The sequence below is a fragment of the Galeopterus variegatus genome, unplaced genomic scaffold (genome assembly GCF_000696425.1).
Source record: "Galeopterus variegatus unplaced genomic scaffold, G_variegatus-3.0.2 Scaffold2126, whole genome shotgun sequence".
Lineage (NCBI taxonomy): Eukaryota > Metazoa > Chordata > Mammalia > Dermoptera > Cynocephalidae > Galeopterus > Galeopterus variegatus.
In genome coordinates, this window is record NW_007728237.1 from 118,819 (window position 1) to 143,278 (window position 24,460).

The following is a 24,460-nucleotide window of genomic DNA, read 5'->3' on the forward strand; positions in this document are numbered from 1 at the left end:
TCTTTCTGTTTGCTTGTCGTATCAACTTCAAGGAATTGTAATTGTTATGTCTTCTCCCCCCCCCCATTTTTTTTGTGTGTTTGTGAATTTATTTATTTTTAGCTCCCACCAATAAGTGAAAACGTGGTATTTCTCTGTCTGTGTCTGACTTGTTTCACTTAATATAATTCTCTCTAGGTCCATCCATGTTGTTGCAAATGGCAGTATTTCATTCGTTTTTATAGCTGAGTAGTATTCCATTTTGTAGATATACCACATTTTCCGTATCCACTCATCCAATGATGGACATTTGGGCTGTTTCCAACTCTTGGCTATTGTAAAGAGTGCTGCAATGAACACTGGGGAACACGTATACCTTCGACTTGATGATTTCCATTCCTCTGGGTATATTCCCAGCAGTGGGATAGCTGGGTCATATGGTAGCTCTATCTGCAATTGTTTGAGGAACCTCCATACCATTTCCATAGAGGCTGCACCATTTTGCAGTCCCACCGACAATGTATGAGAGTTCCTTTTTCTCCGCAGCCTCGCCAGCATTTGTTGTTCAGAGTCTTTTGGATTTTAGCCATCCTAACTGGGGTGAGATGGTATCTCAGTGGTTTTGATTTGCATTTCTCGAATGCTGAGAGATGTTGAGCATTTTTTCATATGTCTGTTGGCCAGCAAATGGTGCATTTTATGTCACGTGAATTTTACCACCATTAAAATGAGCACAGAGTAGGCTCCGCATCTCTGAAACACCCCTGAAGGGTCCTGCCACATCCACCTTTGGGGTTCCTTCCCACTGATCTCACACCTTGGTGCTGTCTGTAGCCAGAGAGGGGCGGGTTAGAATGAAAGCAAGTCACAGACCAAATGCCGGCAGTTGCGCTGGCAGATAAGACTTGTCAGCGGACATGAGCCCCACCACCCAAGAGCCAGTGCTGTTAGCTCTGGCCTCTTTGGTAGCCCCAGGCACACCTGAGGTTCTTCAGGAGCCCCACACAAGCCCTTGTTCCAGCAGTGGGACCTGGGACCTGGGACCTGGGACTGGTTTGGGTTCTTTTTATTTTATTTTATTTTATTTTTAAAGATGACCGGTAAGGGGATCTTAACCCTTGACTTGGTGTTGTCGGCACCATGCTCTCCGAAGTGAGCGAACCGGCCATCCCTATACGGGATCTGAACCCATGGCCATGGTGTTATCAGCACCACACTCTCCCAGGTGAGCCATGGGCCGACCTCCGGGTTCTGATCTGAACCCCATCTGTAAGAAACAGACCACGGGACTTTTAGATGGAATTTCTCGAAAGACAGCAAGTGTCTCAGAAATGGTTTACCCATCGCCCTTGTCTTGAACATCACCTTGTCCATTCATGGAAGCCCACTTTGAACATTCGTTATCCTGATTCTTCACACTCCTCTTGTTGAGCAATGATAGAATTGGCCAGAGTGGGTTTGTTGTGGCCACTCCTGGAGTATGTAGTCCAAATTAAGCAACTGCCCTCATGGGGTAGCTTGGACCAGGGGTCTGCACACTGTTTCTGGAAAGGTCAGGTAGTCAATACTTTTGACTTTAAGAGCCATGACAGTGTCTCTTGCAACTATTCAACTTGCCCTTGTGGAGCAAACACCTCCCAGATAACACGTAAATGAATGAGTGTGGCTGTGTGCCAATAAAACTTTATTTACAAAAAACAGGCAGTGGCAGAGAAGTATCAGATAATCCCAAACTGAAAGACATTCTAAAGAATACCCAGCCAGTTCTCCTCAAAACCGTCAAGGTCTCCAGATGAATGGATAAAGAAAATATGGTACAGGGACAGACGGACAGACAATGGAATATTGTTCAGCCTTTAAAAAGAAGGAAATCCTGCCATTTGCAACAACATGGATATACCTGGAGGACACAGTGCTAAGTGAAATAAGCCAGGTACAGAAAGACACATACTGCATTCTCGCCTACATGTGGAATCTACAATAGACTCATAGAAGCAGAGAGTTGAATGATGGTTGCCGGGGCAGAGGGGAATGGGAAATGGGGAGATGCTGGTTTAAGGGTACAGAGTTCTAGTTCTGGAGATCTAAGATACAGCATTGTGACTGTAGTTAGTGTATTGTGCACTTCAAATTTGCTAAGAGGGGAGATCTTAGGTATTCTCACCACACACACACATGTACAGGAAATGGTGACTAACTATGCTAGGTAACGGATGTGTTCATTAGCTTGATTGTGGTAATTATCTCGTGATGTATACATATAAGAGTACTTAAAAGGTTTGTGGAAAAATGGGATTAAAAGATAATACAAATCTTTCCCTGAACTTTTTGAAGACCTCACATATATTAAAATATGAAGTTATGCATCTTACATGTATACAATTTTTGTCAGTTATACCTCAGTAAAGCTGTTAAATTTTTAAAAACCCATCAACTCTCAAAGACGAGGAAAGTTTGAGAAACCATCACAGTCTAGAAGAACCTTTGGAGATGTGACAACGAGGTGTGATGCAGATCCTAAGACAGAAAAGGGACATGGGGAAACTGAGGAAATAGGATTAAAGTGTGGACAGTAGCAAATAATAATAGATTGGTATTGGTTCTTTAGTTCTGACAAACGTAACCACTCTAATGTTAACAATAAGGAACACTGGATGCGGGGCACACAGAAACCGTAATATGCTTACCACTTTCCCATAAATCCAAAACTATTCTAAAAATTGAAAGTTTATTGTTTTAAAAAAAGGTGGCAGGCCAGATTTGGCCCATGGGGTGTAGTTAGTGGACCCCCTGCTTAGAAGCTCCCTTTGCCTACATAAGGCATTCAAAGCAAGTCCCAGACAGGTAAGGTCACATCAACCTAAACGTTGACCTCACGCCCCACCGAACTTCCCCACTTCCCCATTTCAGTGGGCAGCGCCATCTTGAGCAATCTCTGGCACTTTCCTCCATTGGCAGCTCAAGGTGGTATCTGGAGCATCAGCTTCCCAGCCAGGCCCCATCGGGACACAGCACTGCACCTCGCTTTGTGGAAGGTTGATTTGGGCCAAGCCACTGGCTCCATGCTGAGCTCAGTTTCCCCACCTGTCCAGTGGGAAGACAAGCCCTTGCTTCTCAGGCCTGTGAGGATTCAAATCAAGGAGGTGACAGCTCTCAATGAGAATTTCTCCTCCCAGGCACTGGGCCTGGTCTCTCCTCACTCAGCTCTTGACTTTCCTGCACCTGCCAGAACAAGGCAGTCGAGGGGCAGGCAGGGTGGGGATTGGACCCACCTGGAGCTAGGGTGCAGGTGGGGAGCTGCCAAGGTAGGTGAGCCCTGGAATATCTGTTTCCCCTCTCGGGGCTCAGTTTTAGGAAAGCAGTCTGATTAAACTACATATAACAAGAACAACACTCCTTGGTCCACTCTGCCCTTGACTCTCCCAACTTTGAATTACAAGTGTTTAAGAAGAAGGGACAGGGTATAGGTAAACGTCCTCTTGCTTTATTTCTCCCCAGAGCTACCTTATCCTCATCATAAACCCTAGAGTGATATTTCTTTTTTTTTTTTTTGTCCTTTTTGAGACCGGCCGCACTGCGCTCAGCCAGTGAGCGCACCAGTCATCCCTATATAGGATCCGAACCCACGGCAGGAGCGCTGCTGCGCTCCCAGCGTTGCACTCTCCCGAGTGCGCCACGGGCTCGGCCTGTTATTTCTAAGCATTCTAGGAATCAGAGGAATCCCTTAGGACTCTTATTTAAGAATTTATGTTCCTCAGCCTTTCTGGAAATTCCACAGGTCTGGGACGGAGCCCAAGACTGTTTTTAACAAGCCCCCACAGCCCAATCTTGGATCTTCAACCTTTTCTCTCCCTCACCCCAGCCCATCAGTCACATACTGGGGGGTAGGGAGGTGGGGGCAGACTGAAATCTTGGCAATTCTGACTCTCCTTCCCCACTGCTGTAAGGAAGGGAGCCCCAGGATGACAGGTTGCTGATCCAAGGTTTGGAGAGCAGGCCCAAGAGGAGCGTGGGGACTCCAAGAGGCAGCCGCCGTGTCAAGTATGTGGAGAGAGGCAGCAGCATCTGCACAGAGGGTGGTGGGTGCTCTGGAGGCTACAGACTCTCCCTCCAGCCCACCCCAAGGAGCTCGCCTTTCCTTGCATGCGCAGATGTTCAGTTCTGCTGCACAGAAATTACCAGAAGTCCTTGCCCTTCTCGTCATCAGCATCCACATCCATGCAGTGTGGGAATTGTGTAGGAAAGTGGACATCATCACAAGACAATACCTTTCTTTTTTTTTTTTTTTCTTTTTTTTTTTTTTGCAGATGTTCAGTTCTGCTGCACAGAAATTACCAGAAGTCCTTGCCCTTCTCGTCATCAGCATCCACATCCATGCAGTGTGGGAATTGTGTAGGAAAGTGGACATCATCACAAGACAATACCTTTCTTTTTTTTTTTTTTTCCTTTTTGTCTTTTTCCATGTCCGGCAACGGATCACAACCCTCAGTGTCGCGCCCGTACCGGACCGGGACCGGCAACAGGATTGCAACCCTCAGTGTTGCTCCCGCACCTCGCTCAGCCAGTGAGCAGGAACCGGTCTGTATGTGGGATCCGAACCCTCGGCGGGAGCGCCACCGCGCTCCCAAGCGGCACACTGTAGCAGTGCGCCACTGGGCCAGCCCGACAATACCTTTCTTAATGAGCTGAGTGAACTGACCACTTGCAGAATGATTAACTCCCTGCCCTGCATGGCTTAAGGCTGTCTCCTCCCACCATGTAAATGCAATGCAAATTGGTGCAAAATGAGGTTGAGACTCTTGCAGAAGGTGCAGGATTTCAGGAAGTCAACTAGAGGGACCTGGAGAATTGTTCCACTCTCAGCCACACACCTAAACAGCCAGTGAGAGAGGCAGGTAGAGGTTATCAGGTGAGGAAGAGGATGGAGGATGGTGACCTGAGAATTGGAAGGGAGTGAGGTCATCATGCTGCTAAATTTAAGTTCAGCTTTCTGCTTTGTACACAAGACACACCTAAACCAAAGGGGTTCAGGAAGTTAAAAATAGAAGACAAGCACAGGTGCAGTGGTTAGATAGAAACAGGAGATGGCAGAACTGCAATTCTGACCAAGAAAGTAGAATTCAGGCCTCTGAACATTACATGCAACAAAGAAGGGTATGTTAAAAGCCTCAATTTACAGTGAAGGTATAATAGTTGTGAGCCTCTATGCACCAAACAACACAGTTGCTGCCTTTACAAAGCAGAAATTATGAAAGATAGCAGGAGAAACAGACACACACACACACAGAGCACGAGATTGATTGAGAGGACAGAAAAAAAAAGGCAAGGATGTTAAACACCCAAACCACATGCGTCAGGCAGACCTCATGGCCCTATCGCAGACCCTTCACTCATATGAGAGAATAAACTCCTTAACTATATGTGGAACATTCCCAAAATTCATTCCTCTATCAGGTCACTAAGAAAACATCTAGAAGTTCCAAAAGTAAAACTATTCATAAAACAATGCAACAAAGCTAGAAATTAATTTTCAAAGGCCATCTCTTTCCCATGAAAAAAAAAATTTTTTTAATGTAAACTTGTATTAAAAGAGTCTTGGATGAAGAGGGATGTACAGACCAAAATTACAGGTCCCCTAAAACTCAATAACAAATCCCATATGTTCTCAGAATCCATGGGATATACTTAAAGCAGCGATAAGAGAACAGTGCAGATGCCCTAAACACTTTATACGCATAACTATGGAGGAAGGGAAGTCAATGGATTAATGTCCCAACTCACAAAAACTGAGAAAAAGAAAAAAAGGAAACCCCAAAGAGAATGACTTGGGCAACACATGTATAAAATGAGCCCTCAGGGAAATTTGACAAATTCCTCAGATGTTTTCACAGTCCTAAGAGCCAAGCAGGACCCTCCCCATCAACTCCTGACTCATTCCTTTTTTCTTGCTGAGATCTAACACATGATTTTGTGATAGCCTAAGCCAAAATTTAGTGAAATATATAAGATTTCAATAATTTGTTTCATATTTGGTTACAGGCTACAATAATTTGTTTCATACTTGTGTGGGTTTGTTGTTGTTTTTAAGATCCCTACCCCACACCCACCTCTATAGGGTTTGCTGGGAGACCATGCCCTGGGTAGGAGTCTGTCCATATTAAAAGACCTCATCCTGTCCCCAGGAATCCCCTCTGCATTTTCAGTGTTTTCGGGGCTTCCATCTGCGCCTGTGGCTGACAGTTGGTGCCTCTTGTGAACAGGGGTACGGAGGTGGGGTGGTGTCACTCAGCTCTCTGCACATCCCTGCTGTCTGTCTGTCCATCCATCTATCTATCTAGCAACTGGCTATCCAGAGTCCACTGGGTGCCCCAAGTCCGTTGGGCAACTGGAAGAAGACAACCTGAAGGAGGCTGGGTGTGGGCCAGGCCTTGGAGAGCCTCCACTTCCTCATCCATGATTTGGGGAGCCATGAGTTTGGGGTGACTCCTCCACTTCCTACCACCACACCTGCAGGCCGCCTGAGCCTGCAGCTGCCACCTGCACGGGCTTGGGGGTGGGGGGTCCTGTCTCCCACTCTACAGCTGCCTCCTCTTGCCTCGATCGCTGCCACCATCATCCTCCTTGTCCTCGAATGGCATCTTTCCCCGAACATGGCTCTGGTCTCCCCCCCCCAGCCTCCATGTCCCCTTAACCCCTCTCTTCACCATAGCTCTGTCGAAGGTGCATCAGCTGAATGGCCCGCTTTCTCCTTCCCCCGCTCCAGCCCTGCAGCCTGGCCTCGCTCTGCTCCCAGCCCCCAGGGAGTGTGTTTCTCTGTCTCCCCTCCCTTGGCCCCTCTTGGGCACGTGACCCTGTGGGCCCCATCCCACCCTTGATGTTTCCCAGGCCTGCTTCTCTGTGTCTCTGCTGTGTCCCTGCTGTGCTGCAGGGAGACTGGTCACCTCCTCCTGTTGACATATCGTGACGGAGCCGTGTCTTAGGCTCAGAGCCTTCTCCCAGCCTGGCATCTGCCCTGCCCTCCAGAGGAGGGCATGTTTAATTGCGTGTCCAGAGCAGTGGCCACCACACTTTTCCCATAAAAGGCCGTATTTTCAGCTCTGCTGGGCCACATGGTCTCTGTCACAGTGACTTGGTATTGCTGTTGTAGCATGAGAGCAACTACCCCTAAACCATGTAGCCATGTTCCAATAAAACTTTGTGGACACTGAAAGTTGAATTTCATATCATTTTCACATGTCATGAAATATTCTTTTGACTTTTTAAAAAATCCCTGAGCATTTAAAAAATGCAATAAACCATTCTTAGCTCATAGGCTAGACAGAAACAGGTGGCTGGCCATAATTTGCCGACCCCTGGTAGGATCAGTGGCCAAGTGCACCCCGCTCCACCCCTGGGCATCAAGAGGGTGTCCCCAACGCTGCCACACCTGTGTGTGTACATAGGGCCTGTGGCTGCTTTCTTGCTGCAACAGCAGAAGTGAGTGGTGACAACAAATAGAGCCAAAATATTCATCACCTGGCCCTTCACTGGACAAGCTTGCCAGCCTCTGGTTCACACAGTCTTTCATTTAATCCTCAAGCAACCCAGTAAGGCAAGCGTTTCCTGAAACTTCACATTATGGGAGAGGAATCTGAAACCCAAGAGCCATGAACTGATTTGCCCAAATTGGCACATCCAACAAGCAATAGCCTTGGGACTCCCTCCCCCAGGCCACCAGGGCCCCCTGACATCCCCCACAGACCCCAAGTGCTGCTCTGGGCTCCTCAGCAGAAATAGCCCAAGACCTGACCAAGCCCTGGGAGTGTATTTCCCTGACATTTCCACAAAGCAAAGTCCCAGCTCACAGTGGACATTCCAGGGCTGTTTGCTTGGCCATCCCAGCACAGCAGACCCTCCTGACTCCTCCTTGCGTTGCCTGGGACGGAGCACTGTCTGTGGGGCTCCTGTGTCCGCGGGGGCACAGCACAGCCTCAGGGCAAGCCCTCTTCCTGCTGGCTCAAGCCACCCTGTGCTCAGAGCCACAGCCCTTAGCCCAGTCTACCCGTTCTCCGTGTCCCCAAATGAGCACCACCTGTTTGGTGGCCGTGGCCGAGCACTGTTTCACGTAGAAAGTTCCCTCCTCTGGGAACTTGGAGAATACTGAGGAGAGAAATAATGTGGGTTCCAAATGGTGGGATCAACTCTGCCAGCCCCAGTGGCTAGATCCTTTCCAGTGTCATGTGGTGGTCTCTGCTCAACCCTGCTGGAAGGAAAGGGCTCCTGCAGGAAGTAGGGCACAGTCTCTTTCTTTCAGCCCCTTCCTTTAGGCTCTGTCGTGGCCTAATATCTGCTGACATTCTTCTACCAACCACAGCCTTTTTTGGTGATACCGGTCACTCCATCTCAGTGCTTGGCCTTGGCCGGACACAGGGGACCCAGAAATCCTGCATGGCTCATGGTCAGTAGGGAAGGGGGTCATAGGCTTCACCAGGATGTGGCGTCCCAGAGGGAGGAAGAGCATCAAGGCCAGAGGAGGTGGGCGGCCCACCCTGCCTGGGGTGGGGGGTGGGTGGGGTCCATGGAGGCTCCTGAGATGGTGACACCCAAGCCATGGCTGAGGTGGATTGTTGGCATTCCTGGCAGAGCCCTACCAGGGAGGAGGTGCTCTGAGGCCACAGCAGTGCCCAGCACACAGCAACGGATCAATAACCTTTGTTGTCACATGAATGAATGAATGAATGAATGAGACTGTGTGAGCAAACACACCTTGAACACATGGGAACTGAGGTCCCGTGGCTAGACAGTCAGCAAAACAGAGGAGGACACCTCCATGTCCTCCTTCATGCCGCTTGGTGAGCATAATGGACAACCAATCAAAGCCACTAGAACTTTCCTCAGAAAGGATAACCACAGGTCAATCTGGGGCAATGAAGTTACCCCAGGTTGAGCTACTTCAGCCTCGCTGGGAGGACATCCGCCTGGTGCAAGAAGGCTGGGGGACTTCATGGGGAAACCTGACTCGGGACTCACATGTCCACACAGGAGACAGTCGAGCATGTCTGCCACTGTGAACTTGTTCCCCGGGGCTCTCAGGCTTTTGAAATCTGAAAGCAAAAGGCTGTCTGCTACATGCAGCCCGGCTCGAGCCCTGGTCAGTTTTCTTCTGGGATGTGTGAGAGACTGGATGTGAATTCAGAGAGGTCACGGGAATCTGCCTGGCTCCTGGTGTCTGGGTGAGCAGTCTCCGCCCTTCCACCTGGGCAGGTCCAGCTCCAGGTTGGGAGCACGCCTACTGCAGGCAGATACACAGATAAGTCTGGGACAAAGGAGACTAATAATGGAATTACTGGCTCCCAACACTGAGAAGGGGACTGAGGAGTCCGTGCCATGAGTGGGCAGCAGGAAATGTGAGCAACCACACAGCCTGAGAGTGGGAGCTCAAGGCCACATCCACCACCTGTTCCGGGACTTCAGGGAGGTCGGCTCACCTCTCAGTGCCTCAGTTCCCTCGTCTGAAATGGAGATGGAAAGACTGTCTGTTAGAGGAATGCAAGCTAATGAGAGTCTCAAATCCCACAGCATGTACCCAGAGTGGGCTGGCACCCACCACAGGTCATGATGTGGTATTGTCACCATTATTCCTAAAATGTTGGCAGGCATTTCAACCGAGAAAAGAGCCATCCTTTTAGATAGAAAATGTACTTCTATAATTTTTGCCTTCGTGGGATGGTCAACCCTGTAATGTCTCCTGACAAAGATGCTCACTCAACCAAACTAGTCAGGCTCCTGAACCTTCTGCCACGCCCATCTGTGGACTTATTTGTAAAATCCTGTCTTAGCAAAGGCCCTGCCAAGTCAGTTTAGCAAGTACCCTCCATCCTTGATATCTGATCATCCTGGAGATCTGATCAGGTTCATCCTCCCCCACCATCCCCCAGGCGATGTCTGATCACCCTGGCCTGTCTTCAGCAAGAATCCTGTCAGGTCAGTTTAGCCAGAATCCCCCTTACCCTTGATGCTTCCTTTTAGTAATTTTCCATCCACTGACCCCACCTTGCTACTTGGCTATAAATTCCCACTTGCCCATGCTGTATTTGGAGGTGAGCCCAGTCACTCTCCCCCACTGCAAGACCCCATTGCAGTGGTCCCTATACCTGTCCCAATGGTCCTGAATAAAGTTTTCCTTACTGTCCTCTAACCAGTTCAAGAAACCATCTTAAATCACCCAGAAGAAGAACCTCAAAGACAGTTGGAAGGCGGCTGGAAGTCCTCTGGCTCTCAGCACCCCTGGCAGGCACACAGCGTCTCTCAGCGCCCCAGGCCTGGTCCTCCCTGTCACAGGAAGGGGTGGGGCTGCTTTTTCAGTAGTTTTACCTAAAAACTGTAATTGGGAGGGTTGATTTATGGGGTGATTGCTTTATGGGTTTTTTTTTCCTTCTTTTATATAAACTTTAGGTGAAGTTGTATTTTTTTTTTTTTTAGTTTTTTTAATTGACGTAAAAATCATATATATTTATCATGTACAGCATGTCGTTTTGAAATACATATACTTTGTGGAATGGCTACGTCAAACTGGTTAACATATACATGACCTCACGTGCTTACCATTAATCTATTCTCAGCGTTTTTCAAGCATACAAGACATTGTGATTACGTGTGGTTGTTATCTTGTATGATAATCTCTTGAACTTACTCCTCCGGTCGAAATGAAATTTTGTACCCTTCGACCAACATCTCCCCGTTCTCTGCCTCCACCCCCAGCCTCTGATAACCGCCATTTCAGTCTCTGCTTCTGTGAGTTCATCTTTTTCCTTTTTGGCAGCTGGCCAGCATAGGGATCCGAACCTGTGACCTTAGTGTTATAAAGTTGTACTCTAACCAACTGAGCTAACTAGCCAGCCGAGTTCAGCTTTTTAAAATTCCGCCTGTAAGTGAGACAGTGCAGTATTTGTCTTTCTGTGCCTGGCTTATTTCACTTAACATATATCCTCCAGGTTCATCCGTGTTGTTGCAAATGACAGAATTTTCCTTTTCATGGGTAAGTAGTATCCCATTGTGTACATATACCACATTTTCTTTATCCACTCATCTGTTGATGGACACGGGTCAATTCCATATCTTGGCTATTTTGAGTAGTGCCACAGTGAACATGGAGATGCAGGTATCTCTTCAACATACTGATTTCATATTTTCCTGTCCTTTGGATATATACCCAGCAGTGTGATTGCCAGATCTAGTGAGGTTATCTTTTTTCCCAAAGTGTACAACTTACATTAGAAACATGTCTTTTATATTATAAAAGAGAAAAAAATGTGTCCTGGTGAAAGCGGAGGCCCCACTCGCACTGTTTTTGCCAGGGCTGTGGGTTCTCTGGCTGGGGGATGAAGGCATTAGTATATGGCCTTTGCAGTCTCTGAGCCAGATTACATTGCATCAGTGCCAGTACCCAGGTCCTACTTCCTCCCTCCCTCCCGTCCACCCCTGGCCCCACATGATCTGCCAGGCACACCAACGGCCCTTGTGCTTTGGGACCATGTGAGCCCCCAGCCAGGCCAGCCAAGCAGCAACAGAATAGCACCCCTCGCTGCGTGCGCCAGGCTGCATTTCCTCCTCGGATGTATAATAGCACCAACCGGATATTTTTAGATAGGCTTTGAAAAGTCGCAGTGTGCTGAGACTGCATACCAGACGCATGAGGTCACCAGGCCTGGTAATCGCAGAACCAGAAACCCAGCCTGGGGTGGGCACCCGGTGGAGGAGGGGAGGGCACCCCCAAGGCCTTACTGCCCCTCACATCTCAAAGGTGCTCCTTGTTGTATGTCCCCAGGCCACCACGCTTGGCTGTTATGTTAGAAGTCCACAGGGAGACTTGTCACCTGAGTTTAAAAGTGAGCACTGTGGCTCTTTGGAGTGCAGATGTGTGTTTTCGGGACATCCTCTCTCTGGAACAGGCCACTGCAGGGACCCCAGCCCAGACAGAGGCCTGTTTCCTGCTGCAGACACCCCAGTGCCGCTGACAGGGAGAGCCCCACTGCAGGGACAGGCATCCTTCACCATCTGCTTGTAGTTAGGGTGGGGGAGGGGTTATTTGGGGCCCACTTCACAAACCTCTCTGAGCTGAGGCTGATGGGGAGACCAAGCCTGGTCATCAGGCCATGCAGGTGGCTTCCTCGAGTCTCAGCACAAAGGGCCAGGCCTCGTGCTGGGTTCTTCATGGAGCAGGGAGAAGGTGGCGGGACAAGGCACAGTTTCCTGCAGGAGCTCCAGACCACGGCCCGGCGGGGTCTCAGGAGCCTCCAGGGAAATGAGGAGCCAGTGGCTCAGGCACTCACAGGCTTTGCTCCGAGCCAGAAACGGAGCTCTGAGTCCAAGGACACCACGCCGGCCTCCACGGACACTCAGAGAGTGGGTCGCACAAAGGGTGGACAGCGGCTGGCAGAATGGCCACTGGCCAGGAGTCAGTCCCCGGCTCAGATGCCTTTTATGGGACTTCTCCCTTCAGGCTGCCACACAAAATCCTCCAGTGGGTGACCCACCAGTGTCTGAGTCCGTTCGAACTCCTGTCAGAAAATACTGCAGACTGAGTAGCCTATAAACAACGTATATTTCTCACAGTTATGGGGTCCGGACATCCAAGAACAAAATTCTGGCAGATTCGGTGTCTAGTGAGGGTTCTTGTCCTGATTTATAGATGGTGTCTTCTTGCTGTGTTCTCACATGGCCAAAGGGCAAGGGAGCTTTCTGGGGTCCCTTGTATAAGGGCACTAATCCCACTCATGAGGGCTCCACTCTCATGACCTAATCAGCTCCCAGAGCCCCACCTCTGATACCATCACTTTGGAGGTCAGGATCTCAATATAAGATTGGGAAGACACAAACATTGAGTTCATAACAACTGATGCCCGTCCCACTGTGGAACAAGGCCTTCCAGAACATCCTGTCTCCTCTCAGTGCCTCCCAGCTTCTGATTCCCCTGTGTGCTTGGCCACCTCCCCCACCCCAGCCCTCTCACTCCACCCTCACCCTCCACAATGGGACCTTGGCAGTGGCCTTGCCACCCCTCCCCACTGCATACCTGCTTCCTCCCGTTCTCCCCCGTATGGCTCAAACAGGAGCATCACAGTCACCGAGCTTCCCTTTCTGTGCGTGCCTCCAGGTGTCATCCCTCCCTCACGTCACCCCTTCCCTGGCCCCTGGGGCCACAAGGGCTTGGACAACTGACCACCAGGCCCCGGGCCCAGCTCTGCCTCCTCTCCCCTCACCTGCTGGGCCCCATGCCCCCCACCCCACCAGCCTCACCTGGTCTCCTCTCCCTGGCACAAGGAAAGCACCCCCTACCCCCACTTCCACTTCCTCTGGCTTATCTGTCCTACCCCAGGCTCCCCGCTAGGCTCCATCGTATCTTGTCCCTGTGTCTTAACCCTTCTGGGGCTGTGGGTCCTTCATAGGAAGGGGGCATCTGGGAACCTGAACGGGCCTGGTTGTGTGCCAATAAAACTTCACTTATGGGCCAGCCCATGGCTCACTCGGGAGAGTGTGGTACTGATAACACCAAGGCCCTAGGTTCAGATCCTATATAGGGATGGCCGGTTGGCTCATTGGGTGAGCGTGGTGCTGACCACACCAAGTCAAGGATTAAGATCCCCTTACCAGTCATCTTTTAAAAAAAAAACTTCACTTATGGACACCAAAATGCAAATGGGATTTTCATGTGTCAGAAAATATTCTTCTTTGGGTTTTGGTTTTTTTAAAAAAAACCATTTACCAATGTAAAAACCATTCTTGACTCTTGGGCAGTACAAAAATAGGCAGCAGACTGGATTTGGCCTGCGGGCCATGGTTTGTTATATCAGCTGGATGGTTGTAACTGAAAAAGAATTATGATGATTGGCTTTTTTTTTTTTTTTTTGCCAGCTGGTGTATGGGGATCTGAACCCTTGACCTTGGTGTTATCAGCACCACGCTCTAACCAACTGAGGTAACTGGCAAGCCCCCAATTTTTGTTTTTTTTAATGATTGGCATTTTTAGTGTCAAGGACTTAAAACTTGAGCACCTTGGGCCGGCCCGGTGGCGCACTGCTATAGTGCGCCGCTTGGGAAGCGCGGTGGCACTCCCGCCGAGGGTTCGGATCCCACATACAGACCGGTTCCCGCTCACTGGCTGAGCGAGGCGCGGGAGCGACGCCGAGGGTTGCGATCCCGTTGCCGGTCCCGGTCTGGTGCGGGGGCGACACTGAGGGTTGCGATCCGTTGCCGGACACGGAAAAAAAAAAAGACAAAAAAAAAAAAAACTTGAGCACCTCACACAAGCCCAGACACAGAGATAAAGAAGAATATGTCAGACTGAGCCTGGCCGCACACCCTCAGTGTTTTCTGCTTCTTATCTGGGCCTCTGAGTGACTTAGAGCCAGCTCTTGGGGATGAGCAAGTGTCTCTGTCACCCAGAGGAAGCAGCGTGGAGGCCGGTAGAAACTCCATCCTCGGGATCTGAAAACCTGCTTTTGTTTTCCTTGCAGGCTTTCGGAAATGCCAAAACGGCCCACAACAATAACTCCAGTCGATTTGGGAAGTTCATCCAAGTCAACTACCTGGAGAGCGGCATCGTGAGAGGGTGAGTTGGCATCCGGGGTGTCCCCACAGGTGGGTGCGCGGGGCCGAAGTCATGGGGAAGTGAGGGTCATTTCAAGTCTGTGATTGAAGGTCTGAGCCACAGGTTGAGGTAAGAAACATGGATGGGGACGGGGGTAGCGCCGCTAAAGCAAGTGCACATAACAGGCTGTAGAACCGTCTGATGGAGGTTTCCCAGCAGCAGGCAAGGACGGCCCAGCCTGTTTCCTGGTTGTGATAAGGTTCCTGATTTTGTAGGGGTGGGGGTCTCAGGGGCAGGGTGGATATGGACTTTGGCATTTGCCAAACTTGCTCCATTAGCCAGAAGGAGATATGATTTTGGGTAGCAAAGTGAAGCACTTGTTCAGGAAAGACTGAAAGGCAGGTGGGTGGGTGGGTGGATGACAGATGGGTGGATGGGTCGGTGGTTAGATGGATGAATAGAATCATGGGTATATGGATGGATATGGTGGATGGATTCATTGGTAGATGGGTACATTCATGCATAGGTGGCTGAACAAATGGGTAGATTTATGGATGGATGGGTGGATGGATGGGCGAATAGGTGGGAGGGTGGAAAGGTAGGTGGGTGGATGGATGGGTGGGTGGATACGTGGATGGGTGGGTGGATACGTGGATGGATGGATGGATGGATGGATGGGCGGATACGTGGATGGGTGGGTGGATACGTGGATGGATGGATGGATGGGTGGATACGTGGATGGATGGATGGATAGATGGATGGGTGGGTGGGTGGATGGATGGATGGATGGATGGATGGATGGATGGATGGATGGATGGATGGATGGATGGATGGATGGATGGATAGATGAATAGATTCATGGGTGTATAGATGGATGGGTGGATGGATGGATGGATGGATGGATGGATGAGTAGATTCATGGGTGTATAGATGGATGGGTGGATGGATGGATTGATGGATGGGTAGATTCATGGGTAAGTGGATAAATGAATGGGTAGGTTCCTGGGTGGGCAGATTCATGGGTAAGTGGATAAATGAATGGGTAGGTTCCTGGGTGGGCAGATGGATGGATGGATTCGTGTGTGGATGGTTGGGTTGATCAGTAGACCCACGGATCCATTGATGGATGAATGGGTGGGGGTGGGGGTGGGTACACAGATGGTGTTCTGGCACAGTCCATTGCCTGGCTACTCACTGTAATCTTCCCCCCAACTGCAGGTTCTGGTGTGAGGGTCTTTGGTGACAGTAGGATTTGTAAAGTTCTCAAAATCTAGATTCTTCCGTCCTTCTAAACCTGATGAATGTTCATTTCAACTGACAGTTCGTATTCAGGACATGAACAGGCGTGGTGTTCTCCTGAGTCCTTTGGCCTCTGGTTCTTTCCTTCTTCCCACTACCCAGGCTCCAACGGGCATTGGTGTGAGTGAGAGTCCCTTGACAAATATCAGGGTCTTCTTACCCCTCGGCCTTCGGGTCACTAGAAGCCTGGTGATTCTCTCCTCAGCCTCAGCTCTCACATGGCTATACGCTGCTGGGCGCTGCCACTCGCCACAGGGTGTGCCCCGATTCATCAGAGACACCTGGAGCCAGCCACCTGTCCCAGCTGTTCAGGTCTCAGACTTTTCTCCATAAAGACACCCACCTCTTCCCCCCCCTGCCTTTTTTGTGTGTTAAAATACACATTATAAAATTTACTGTCTTAGCCATGTTTTTTCCAATTTCATTTATGTTTATTTTTGTGGGGTACAGTGTGTTGTTTCAATACATGCATAGACTGCAGAATGATTCACTTAGAGTGGACAGCACAGCTTTGTACCCGTTAGTCCAAACTTTCTCCTCCCCTACGCACCCTCTCCCCTCCCAGCCTCTGGTAACCATTATTCTACTATCTACTTTCTACAAAAGACCATGCGGTATTTGTCTTTCTGTGCCTGACTTATTTTGATTTCTTGATATTTATTTTTAGTGTGTGTCCCATAAGTTTTTGTGTTATGGTTACTATGAGGATCTTAGCCATTTCTAAGTGCACAGTTCAGTGGCATTAAATACATCCACAATGTCATGCCACCGTCACCACCATCCATCTCCAGGACTCTTTTCACCTTGCAAAACTGAAACTCTGTCCCCATTAAACACTCACTCCCCATCCCCCTCCCTCAGCCCTTGGCATCCACCATTCTACTGTCTTGACTGTGAATTTGACTCATCCAAGGACCTCATGTAAAAAGAGTTATACAATATTTGTCTTTCTGTGACTGGCTTATTTTGCTGAATGTAATATCCTGGAGGTTCATCCGTGTTGTAGCATGTATTTTTTAAGGCTGACAGATATTCCATTGTATGGATAGACCACATTGAGTGCATCATTCATCCGTTGATGGACACTTGGGTTGCTTCCACCTTTTGGCTATTGTGAATACCGCTACTATGAACATGGGTGTACAAATATCTCATCAAGACCCTGCCTCGATTCTTTTGGATTAATACCCAGAAGTGGAATTGCTGGATCACGTGGTAATTCTGTTTAATTTTTTCAGGAGCTGCCGTGCTGCATCCTGTAGCGGCTGTACCATTTTACGTTCCCCCAGCCATGCGCAAGGGTCCCCACCACTTATTTTTTATTTATTTTTTCTTCCACGGCTCCATATTTTGCACAGTTGAATCTGCCACATTGCAGAGATTTTGACCAGCAGGAAGTGCCCAGGGTATCTTATTGTGCAAATAACAGGGGAGCACACTGCTCCTACAGTTCTGGGGTCCCCAGGGAGAAGCAGAGAGACTACCGTGTTTTCCTGGGTGCCGAGCTGGCTTAACAGGCCTTGGGCCAGACACTACCCTCAGCCTCCCAGTGGGTGCTGCTCCCCGCTTCTCCACGTGGTCTCCGTAAGAGTGTCCTGGGGCTGCCATAACAGAACCACGAGCTACATGGCTTAAATAGCAGGAATTTATGCGCTCATGGTTCTCGGGGCCAGAAGTCTGAAGTCAAGGTGTCTACGGGGCCATGTGCCACCTAGAGGCTCTAGGAGAGGATCCTTCCTGCCTCTTCCAGCTTGCCAGGCGATCCTTGGCTTGTGGCTGCATCCCTCCAGTCCCTGCTTCTGTCTCCATGTGGTCTGTGTCTCTGTCTCTTTCCCCTTCTCTTCTGAGGACACTTATCAATGGATTTACGATCCACCTGGATCACCAAGGATGATCTCAAGATCCTTAATTACATCTGCTAAGACCCTTTTTCCAACTAAGGTCCCATTCACAGATTCAAGGTGATGTGTCTTCTGGGGCCACCACTGGACCCAGCATACTGGCAAGGGCTGGCCCTCCACTGAGTGGTCCAGCCTGCCCTGCCTGCCACAGGCTCCCATCAGGTTTGGGGCCAGTTTTCCTCAGCGGCAGGATCTCACAGACCAGCTTCTGTGGCCTTGGATTCAGGAAGGGAATTTCCGCCCTGACCCAGGACCACGGCCCCTCCTCACCCTGGGGAAGGAGGCACATTTCCTGTCCCTGGAGTGGCCATGGCCACCTCATGAGGCTCAGACTCAGTTCTGCTTTTGTGCTCTTTTGGGTAAGTGACACTTCTTGATGCCATTTCCCACCATGGCCAAGGGTCAGGGGCAGTCTGAGCCTGTCCCCCAGTACCCCAATTTGTGAGTCTTTGCTTTCCTTGGTGTTCAAGGACTCAGTGCCAGGGGAGTCCTGGATCCCTACAAGACCCGTTTATTAGGGGACTGAGTCTTGGAAATGATTGCGAGTGGGAAGAGTCTGTCTTTAGTCAAATGAAAGCTCGTTGCCAGCCTGTCATCCCTCCAGCATTGTGTAACGTCCTCATATGTGCAGACACAGCAAAGGGAATTGGCCACAGGGTGAGATTCAAACATGAGTCTGATTCTAGATCCGTGAGTCTGATTGAGATGCAGCCTCCCTCCCCAGGAAAACAGATTGGGGAAAGGTGCCGAAACTGAATGATTACTAGCCAGGGGGAGGGACCCAAGAAACCATTTTTTCTTCTATTTTGAAAGAAGAGAGGACATGGGTTGGGCCTTTGGAAACCCACTAGTGAACATCGCGTGTCCCCGTACGAGCCTGTAGACAGAAGACTGCTGTCCTCGAGAGAGAGGCAGGCGGCGTCCGGCAAACCCTGGACCTAGTTCTTTATGCTGTCCCCTGACCCTGCCACCCCACAGGCACATGCTGTGTCTCCTGTAAAATGGGATGGGCTTGGGTGGTCTGCAGACCCCGCACAGCTCATACACCTGGCCATGGTGGAATTTTTTTTTTTTTTTTTTTTTATGGCGGCCGGCGTATGAGGATCTGAACCCTTAACCTTGGTGTTACAAGGCTGTGCTCTGACCAACCAAGCTAACTAGCCAGCCTGCCATGGTGGAATCTGAGCGAGACCAGCATCTCCAGACCCATGCCAGCCCTGGTGGATGTAGAAGGAGCCCACCAGGCCACCTTCCTCCTATGGGGTTCTGAGCGGCTGCTGTATGCCTCCTTGTCCATCAATGGGAACCACAGTGCCCACCCCAGTGGGTGGAAGGAGTCCCTGAGAAATGCTTTGAACTTTTGCCTAGAACATAGTAAGTCCTTAAGAAATGTTTGCCATTGCTACTATTAGCATTAAGAGAGTGGTTGCAGAGATGCCCCCATCCTTGCTCTGACATCCTTACAACATCACAGACTCTAGGTCCTGCGTGACACCACCCACCTCCTGTGCGGCCCATGAGAACTTAATTTGGAGGAAACACAATAACTACCTGACACAAAGAAAATGTGGTAAATGACCAAACATGAGACTATACAAATACAACCGAATGGTGATGTGTGTTAGAAACCCCCTGCTTTTCAAAGACAGTATGACATAAACAAAAAAGCAGGCCCCAGACCCAGAGAAGGTAGCCTGCAAATCACTGATCCAGCCAAAGACTGTGTCTAAAATATATAAAGAACGTTTATAGCTCAATGATAGGACACAGGCTAGCTGCTTAGCTCACCTGGGAGAGCATGGTGCTGATAATACCAAATAAAGGGTTTGGATACCTGTACCAGCCAGCCACCGAAAAATAAATAAATTAATTCATTAATTAATTGAATGAATGAAAAATAAATAAATAAATAAATAAGATGTTCGACACCATTGGTCATCAAGGAAATTTCAATTAAAACCATAGTGAGGGCTGGCCCGTGGCTCACTCAGGAGAGTGTGGTGCTGATAAAACCAAGGCCACGGGTTTGGATCCCATATAGGTATGGCCAGTTAGCTCACCGGGTGAGCGTGGTGCTGACAACACCGAGTCAATTATTAAGATCCCCTTACCGGTCATCTTTAAAAAAAATTTTTTTTTAATAAATAAAACTGTAGTGAGATACCACTTCACTTCCCACCCACCAGGATGGCTAGAATCAAAAAGACAAACGTTGGCAAGGATGTGGAGACGTTGGAGCCCTCATACACTGCTGGTGGTAACGTCAAATAGTGCAGCTATCTTGGAAAACTGTTTGGCAGTTTCTCAAAAACTCGAACACAGTATTACCTTATGACCCAACAATTCTGCTCCTAAGTATTAGCCCAGAAGAAATGAGAACCTGTGTCCACACAAAGACTTGTACACAAATGTCCACAGCAGAATTGTTCAGAATAGCCAAAAACTGGAAACTACCCACATGTCCCTCAGCAGGTGGGTGGATGAACGAAATGAGATCTGTCTGTGCAGTGGAACATTACTTAACCATAAAGAGGAAGGAAGTTCTGATATGTACAACAGCATGGTTGGATCTCCAAATCATACTGAATGTAAGAGCCGGACACAGTGTACACACTGCATGATTCTCTTTGTTTAAACTTATAGGAAAGGCAAACCATTGTCTAGTGGCAAAAAGCTGATTGGCAGCTGCTCAGGGGAGGGTGTGTGGGGAGAGATGACACGGGATCTGGGAGACTTTTTGGGCTGATGGGTATGTTCTCTTTGTTGATCACGGTAGGGGGTTTCCAGGTGTTTACACATTTCAAAACCCATCACATTGTAGGCTTTAATTTTGTGCAGTTTATTGTATGTCATGATCAATAAAGCTATAAACAAGAATGCAAAAATTAATCTGTTTTCTTTTTTAAAATTTTTTGCATAGGTTTTATTTGCAAATTGATTATACATATTTGTGGGTACAAAGTTGAATATTAGTACATGTATATAACATGTTTTGATCAAATCAGGATAATTAGCGTATTCATCATTACAAAACTTTATCATTTCTTTGTGATAAGAACATTCAATCTCCTGTCTTCTAGCTGTTTGATAACGTGCAGTAAATTATTGTTGATTATACATGCCTAACTGGGCTGTACATTATCTTTTAATTTCCAGTTGGCATCTGCACAAGCAAACAAATAAAACTGAGTCCTCAACCTCCAAAAAATTTTTTTTCAAGTGGAGAAACATTTAATTGCTGGGGAGATTACAGGAGCGGAAGTAACCTTCCATAAACAGATGGGTACACTCACTCCCGTCCTCGGGGTCGGTCTCTCGTGACAAAATACCACGTTGTGTTTCTGTGTCCTCCCAATGGCCCAAATCTGGTCTGGGGAGTAGAAGTGGCCAGCCCCAGTTCCTTATTTTTATAGATCATAGTCATAGGGTAAACCAGCATTCTCTGTGGCTACCTGGTGAATATTTACATTGTGCCAAAGGAAGTTAATCTGTAGCTGCCCATACCATGGTACCAAACACTACACAAAACTATAGTTCTTCAAGAAAACAATATTAAAAGGTAACATTTGGAGTCTGGCCGGTTAGCTCAGTTGGTTAGAGCACATCCTTGTAAGTACCAAGGTCAAGGGTTCAGTTCCCCATACCCACCAACTGCCAAAAAAAAATAACAATTTATGTTTTCTTTTTTCTTTTAATGACAGAGCTGTTGTCGAAAAATATCTGCTTGAAAAGTCTCGCCTGGTCTCTCAGGAGAAGGATGAAAGGTAGGAGGATGTTTTCTCTGGGGTCTTTGTCACTCTGCATCTGCTTTTGTCCCTACAAAGGGGAGAGGCCGATGTCCTGTGGCCTGAGGAACTTTCAGGCAGGCCGTAGTGGGTCTCCCAGGAGGGGGCCTGCCCAGCCAAGTTCTTCCCCAGGTCCACTCCCATGGCCTCCAGCTTTGCACTCTTACCTCCCAAACTACCTCTTTGTGCTCATTTTTGTGCCTCCTCGAGGGTTTTATCCACAGTAGGTGCTCAGATGTCCACCCAAAATGCGGTGAGATGAGAAACACTGCTGTTTGAGGAGTGATATTTTCTTTGTACCACCCCCACCCCCAGAAATCTACTTACTGGTAAAGTTTATGTCGTTTCCTTTAAAGACATAATAAGAATCAACTTATTGTTTTAAATTTGTGTATTTTGGAAGCGCTTTTTCTTCCCCTGTATGGTCTCCAGTGCAATATTAGCAGTGGTTCGAAGAGCAGCTGTTGCTTGGCCTCTAGAAACAACTCTTTTTCCTCCAATTTTGACCTGCAGGAACTACCACGTGTTTTATTATTTGCTGCTCGGTGTCAGTGAGGAAGAACGCCAAGAATTTCAGCTCAAGCAGCCTGAAGATTATTTCTACCTCAACCAGGTAAACAGCCTGGAGCCCCAGCCACAAACGCCACCTCTGTTCCCCTGCAGGCTGTTTACATGCAGCTGGGGGGAGGTCAGAGGCCACCTGCCTGGCCCTCCTCAGCCCCAGACCAGGCCCAAGGAGGCAGCATAAAGGAGCCCATTCATTCCCCGTGTCCTGGGCCCTGCCCTGTGGGTTCCGGCCAGAATCACTCACACGCCACCCTTGCCAGCCCAGAACTGCCCAGAGTGCCGACGCCTTTGTTTTTCAGCATAACTTGAAGATCGAAGATGGAGAAGACCTGAAGCACGACTTTGAAAGACTCAAGCAGGCCATGGAGATGGTGGGCTTCCTCCCTGCCACCAAGAAGCAGTAAGTGAGCAGACCTGGGGCCGTTCTGTCCCAGCCTGCAGGGGGAGCTCTTGGCTGTTACCAGTCACTCCAAGATCTGACCCCCAACTCCGTAGAAAATGGGCAGGAGTCCTGAACAGAGCCACCCTGAGGAGGAGAGCCCAGTGACAATGGGCACATGAAAAGGGGCTCCAGCCATTTGTCACTGGGAGACGCCAATTAAAACCAGTGAGAATATACTTAACACTACTGAACAATACACTTAAAAACGGTGAAGATGGTAAATTTTATGGTATGCATATTTTACCACAATTTTAAGAAATTTATTTGTTTATTTGTTTGTTTGTTTGTTTTTATTAAAAGATGACCGGTAAGGGGATCTTTTTTTTTTTCTTTTCTTTTTTACTGACCGGTAATGGGATCGCAACCCTCGGTGTTGCGCCCACACCACGCTCAGCCAGTGAGCGGGAACCAGTCTCCACATGGGATCTGAACCCTCGGCGGGAGCGCCACCACACTCCCAAGCGGGGCACTCTCCAGTGCGCCACCGGGCCGGCCCCCCTTTTTTTTTTTTTTTTTTTTTTTTGTGACCAGCAAGGAGATCGCAACCCTTGGCTTGGTGTCATCTGCACTGCGCTCAGCCAGTGAGCGCACCGGCCATCCCTATATAGGGATCCAAACCCGTGGCCATGGTGTTATCATCACCACACTCTTCCAAGTGAGCCATGGGCTGGCCCCAAAAGAATTTCTTTTAAGTTAAAAACCACACGGGGTACCCTCCACTGCCTGCCTGGATAGATGGTCTGTGCACCTGTCGCAGACGCTCACACCCTGCTGGGAGAGTGCAAACCAGAGCAGCCGCTTTGGAAAACCATTTGGCAGCTTCTGCTACAGCTGCGTATGCACAAAACTCGTACATTTGTTCACGGGCAGACACGCATGCAAATGCCCACAGCATCCTTGTGTATAACAGCCAAAAAACCAGAGCCCCCACCCCCTGCAAATTGCCCGCCATCAGGAGATTAAATAAATAAATTGCAATGTTTCCAAGCAGGGGTTGGCAAACGTTCTATAAAGGGCCAGACAGAATTTCAGGCTTAGTGGGCCAGATGGTCTGTGTTTCATTTTGTTTTGTTTTTAACAACCCTTGAAAACTTAGAATCATTTTTAGCTCAGGGGCTACACAAAATCGGGCCATATGTGGAGCACAGTTTGCCGACCCCTATTTCCTACATAGCTGCTGTATTCACCCAGGGTCGATTCTGTCCACAGGGGACAATCGGTGATGGCTGTTTGGAGACATTTTGGATTGTCACAACTGGGATAGGGCAGAGGGAGTAGAGGGTGCTACTGGCATCTAGTGGGTAAAGACCCCACATGCTGCTTCACACCCTGCAATGCACAGGGCAGCCCCCTGAGGCAAAGAAGGATATAGCCCCACATGTTAGCAGTGCTGAGGCTGAGGAACTCCGATCTGCAGCGCTCAGAACAAACAAGCCACTGCCATGTGCAGTATCATGCATGGGGCACACTCCCCCATCCCAGTGTCTCAGTGACCAAGCAGACATGTGTACATACGTTTTCATCAACGTCAAGTTCATGGACAGTGTTAGACATCAGGATAGTGGTTACTCGGGGGGTTGGGGGAGACTGCGGCCTGGAATGATGCATTCCTTGGTCTGGGAGCTGGTTACTTTGACAATTCATCAAGCTCTACACTTGGGAATTGTGTGCTTTTTTGTACATGTTACACCTCCAGAAAAATGTATATTGTTTAAAAACTTCCCTAAAAAAAAAAAAAAAGATCAAGATAGCTATCTGCAAAGTCACATTCCACAGAAGGAGACCTTGACAGAGGCAGTAAGCGTTTTTCTAACTTCATATGGTTGCTGATTTTACAAGTTTCAGCCCGTTTCCTGGAAGTTTCTGTCATCTTACAAATGTAGAAACTGCTCTCATGTAAGCTCCTCTTCTTTCCCAG

The 24,460-nt window shown here is 48.7% G+C and overlaps 1 protein-coding gene across 6 annotated transcripts in view; it reads left to right on the top strand.

Annotated features, from left to right (window-relative positions):
- The window catches only part of MYO9B (myosin IXB), a 96,336-nt gene that overhangs the window by 33,982 nt on the left and 37,894 nt on the right, over nucleotides 1–24,460 (top strand). For all 6 annotated transcript variants that reach the window (XM_008580538.1, XM_008580539.1, XM_008580540.1 and 3 more), the window contains exons 3-6: nucleotides 14,475–14,569; nucleotides 21,450–21,512; nucleotides 22,047–22,146; nucleotides 22,400–22,500. In XM_008580538.1, coding sequence (XP_008578760.1) covers nucleotides 14,475–14,569; nucleotides 21,450–21,512; nucleotides 22,047–22,146; nucleotides 22,400–22,500 — 359 coding nt within the window. The remainder of the gene's footprint in view (nucleotides 1–14,474; nucleotides 14,570–21,449; nucleotides 21,513–22,046; nucleotides 22,147–22,399; nucleotides 22,501–24,460) is intronic.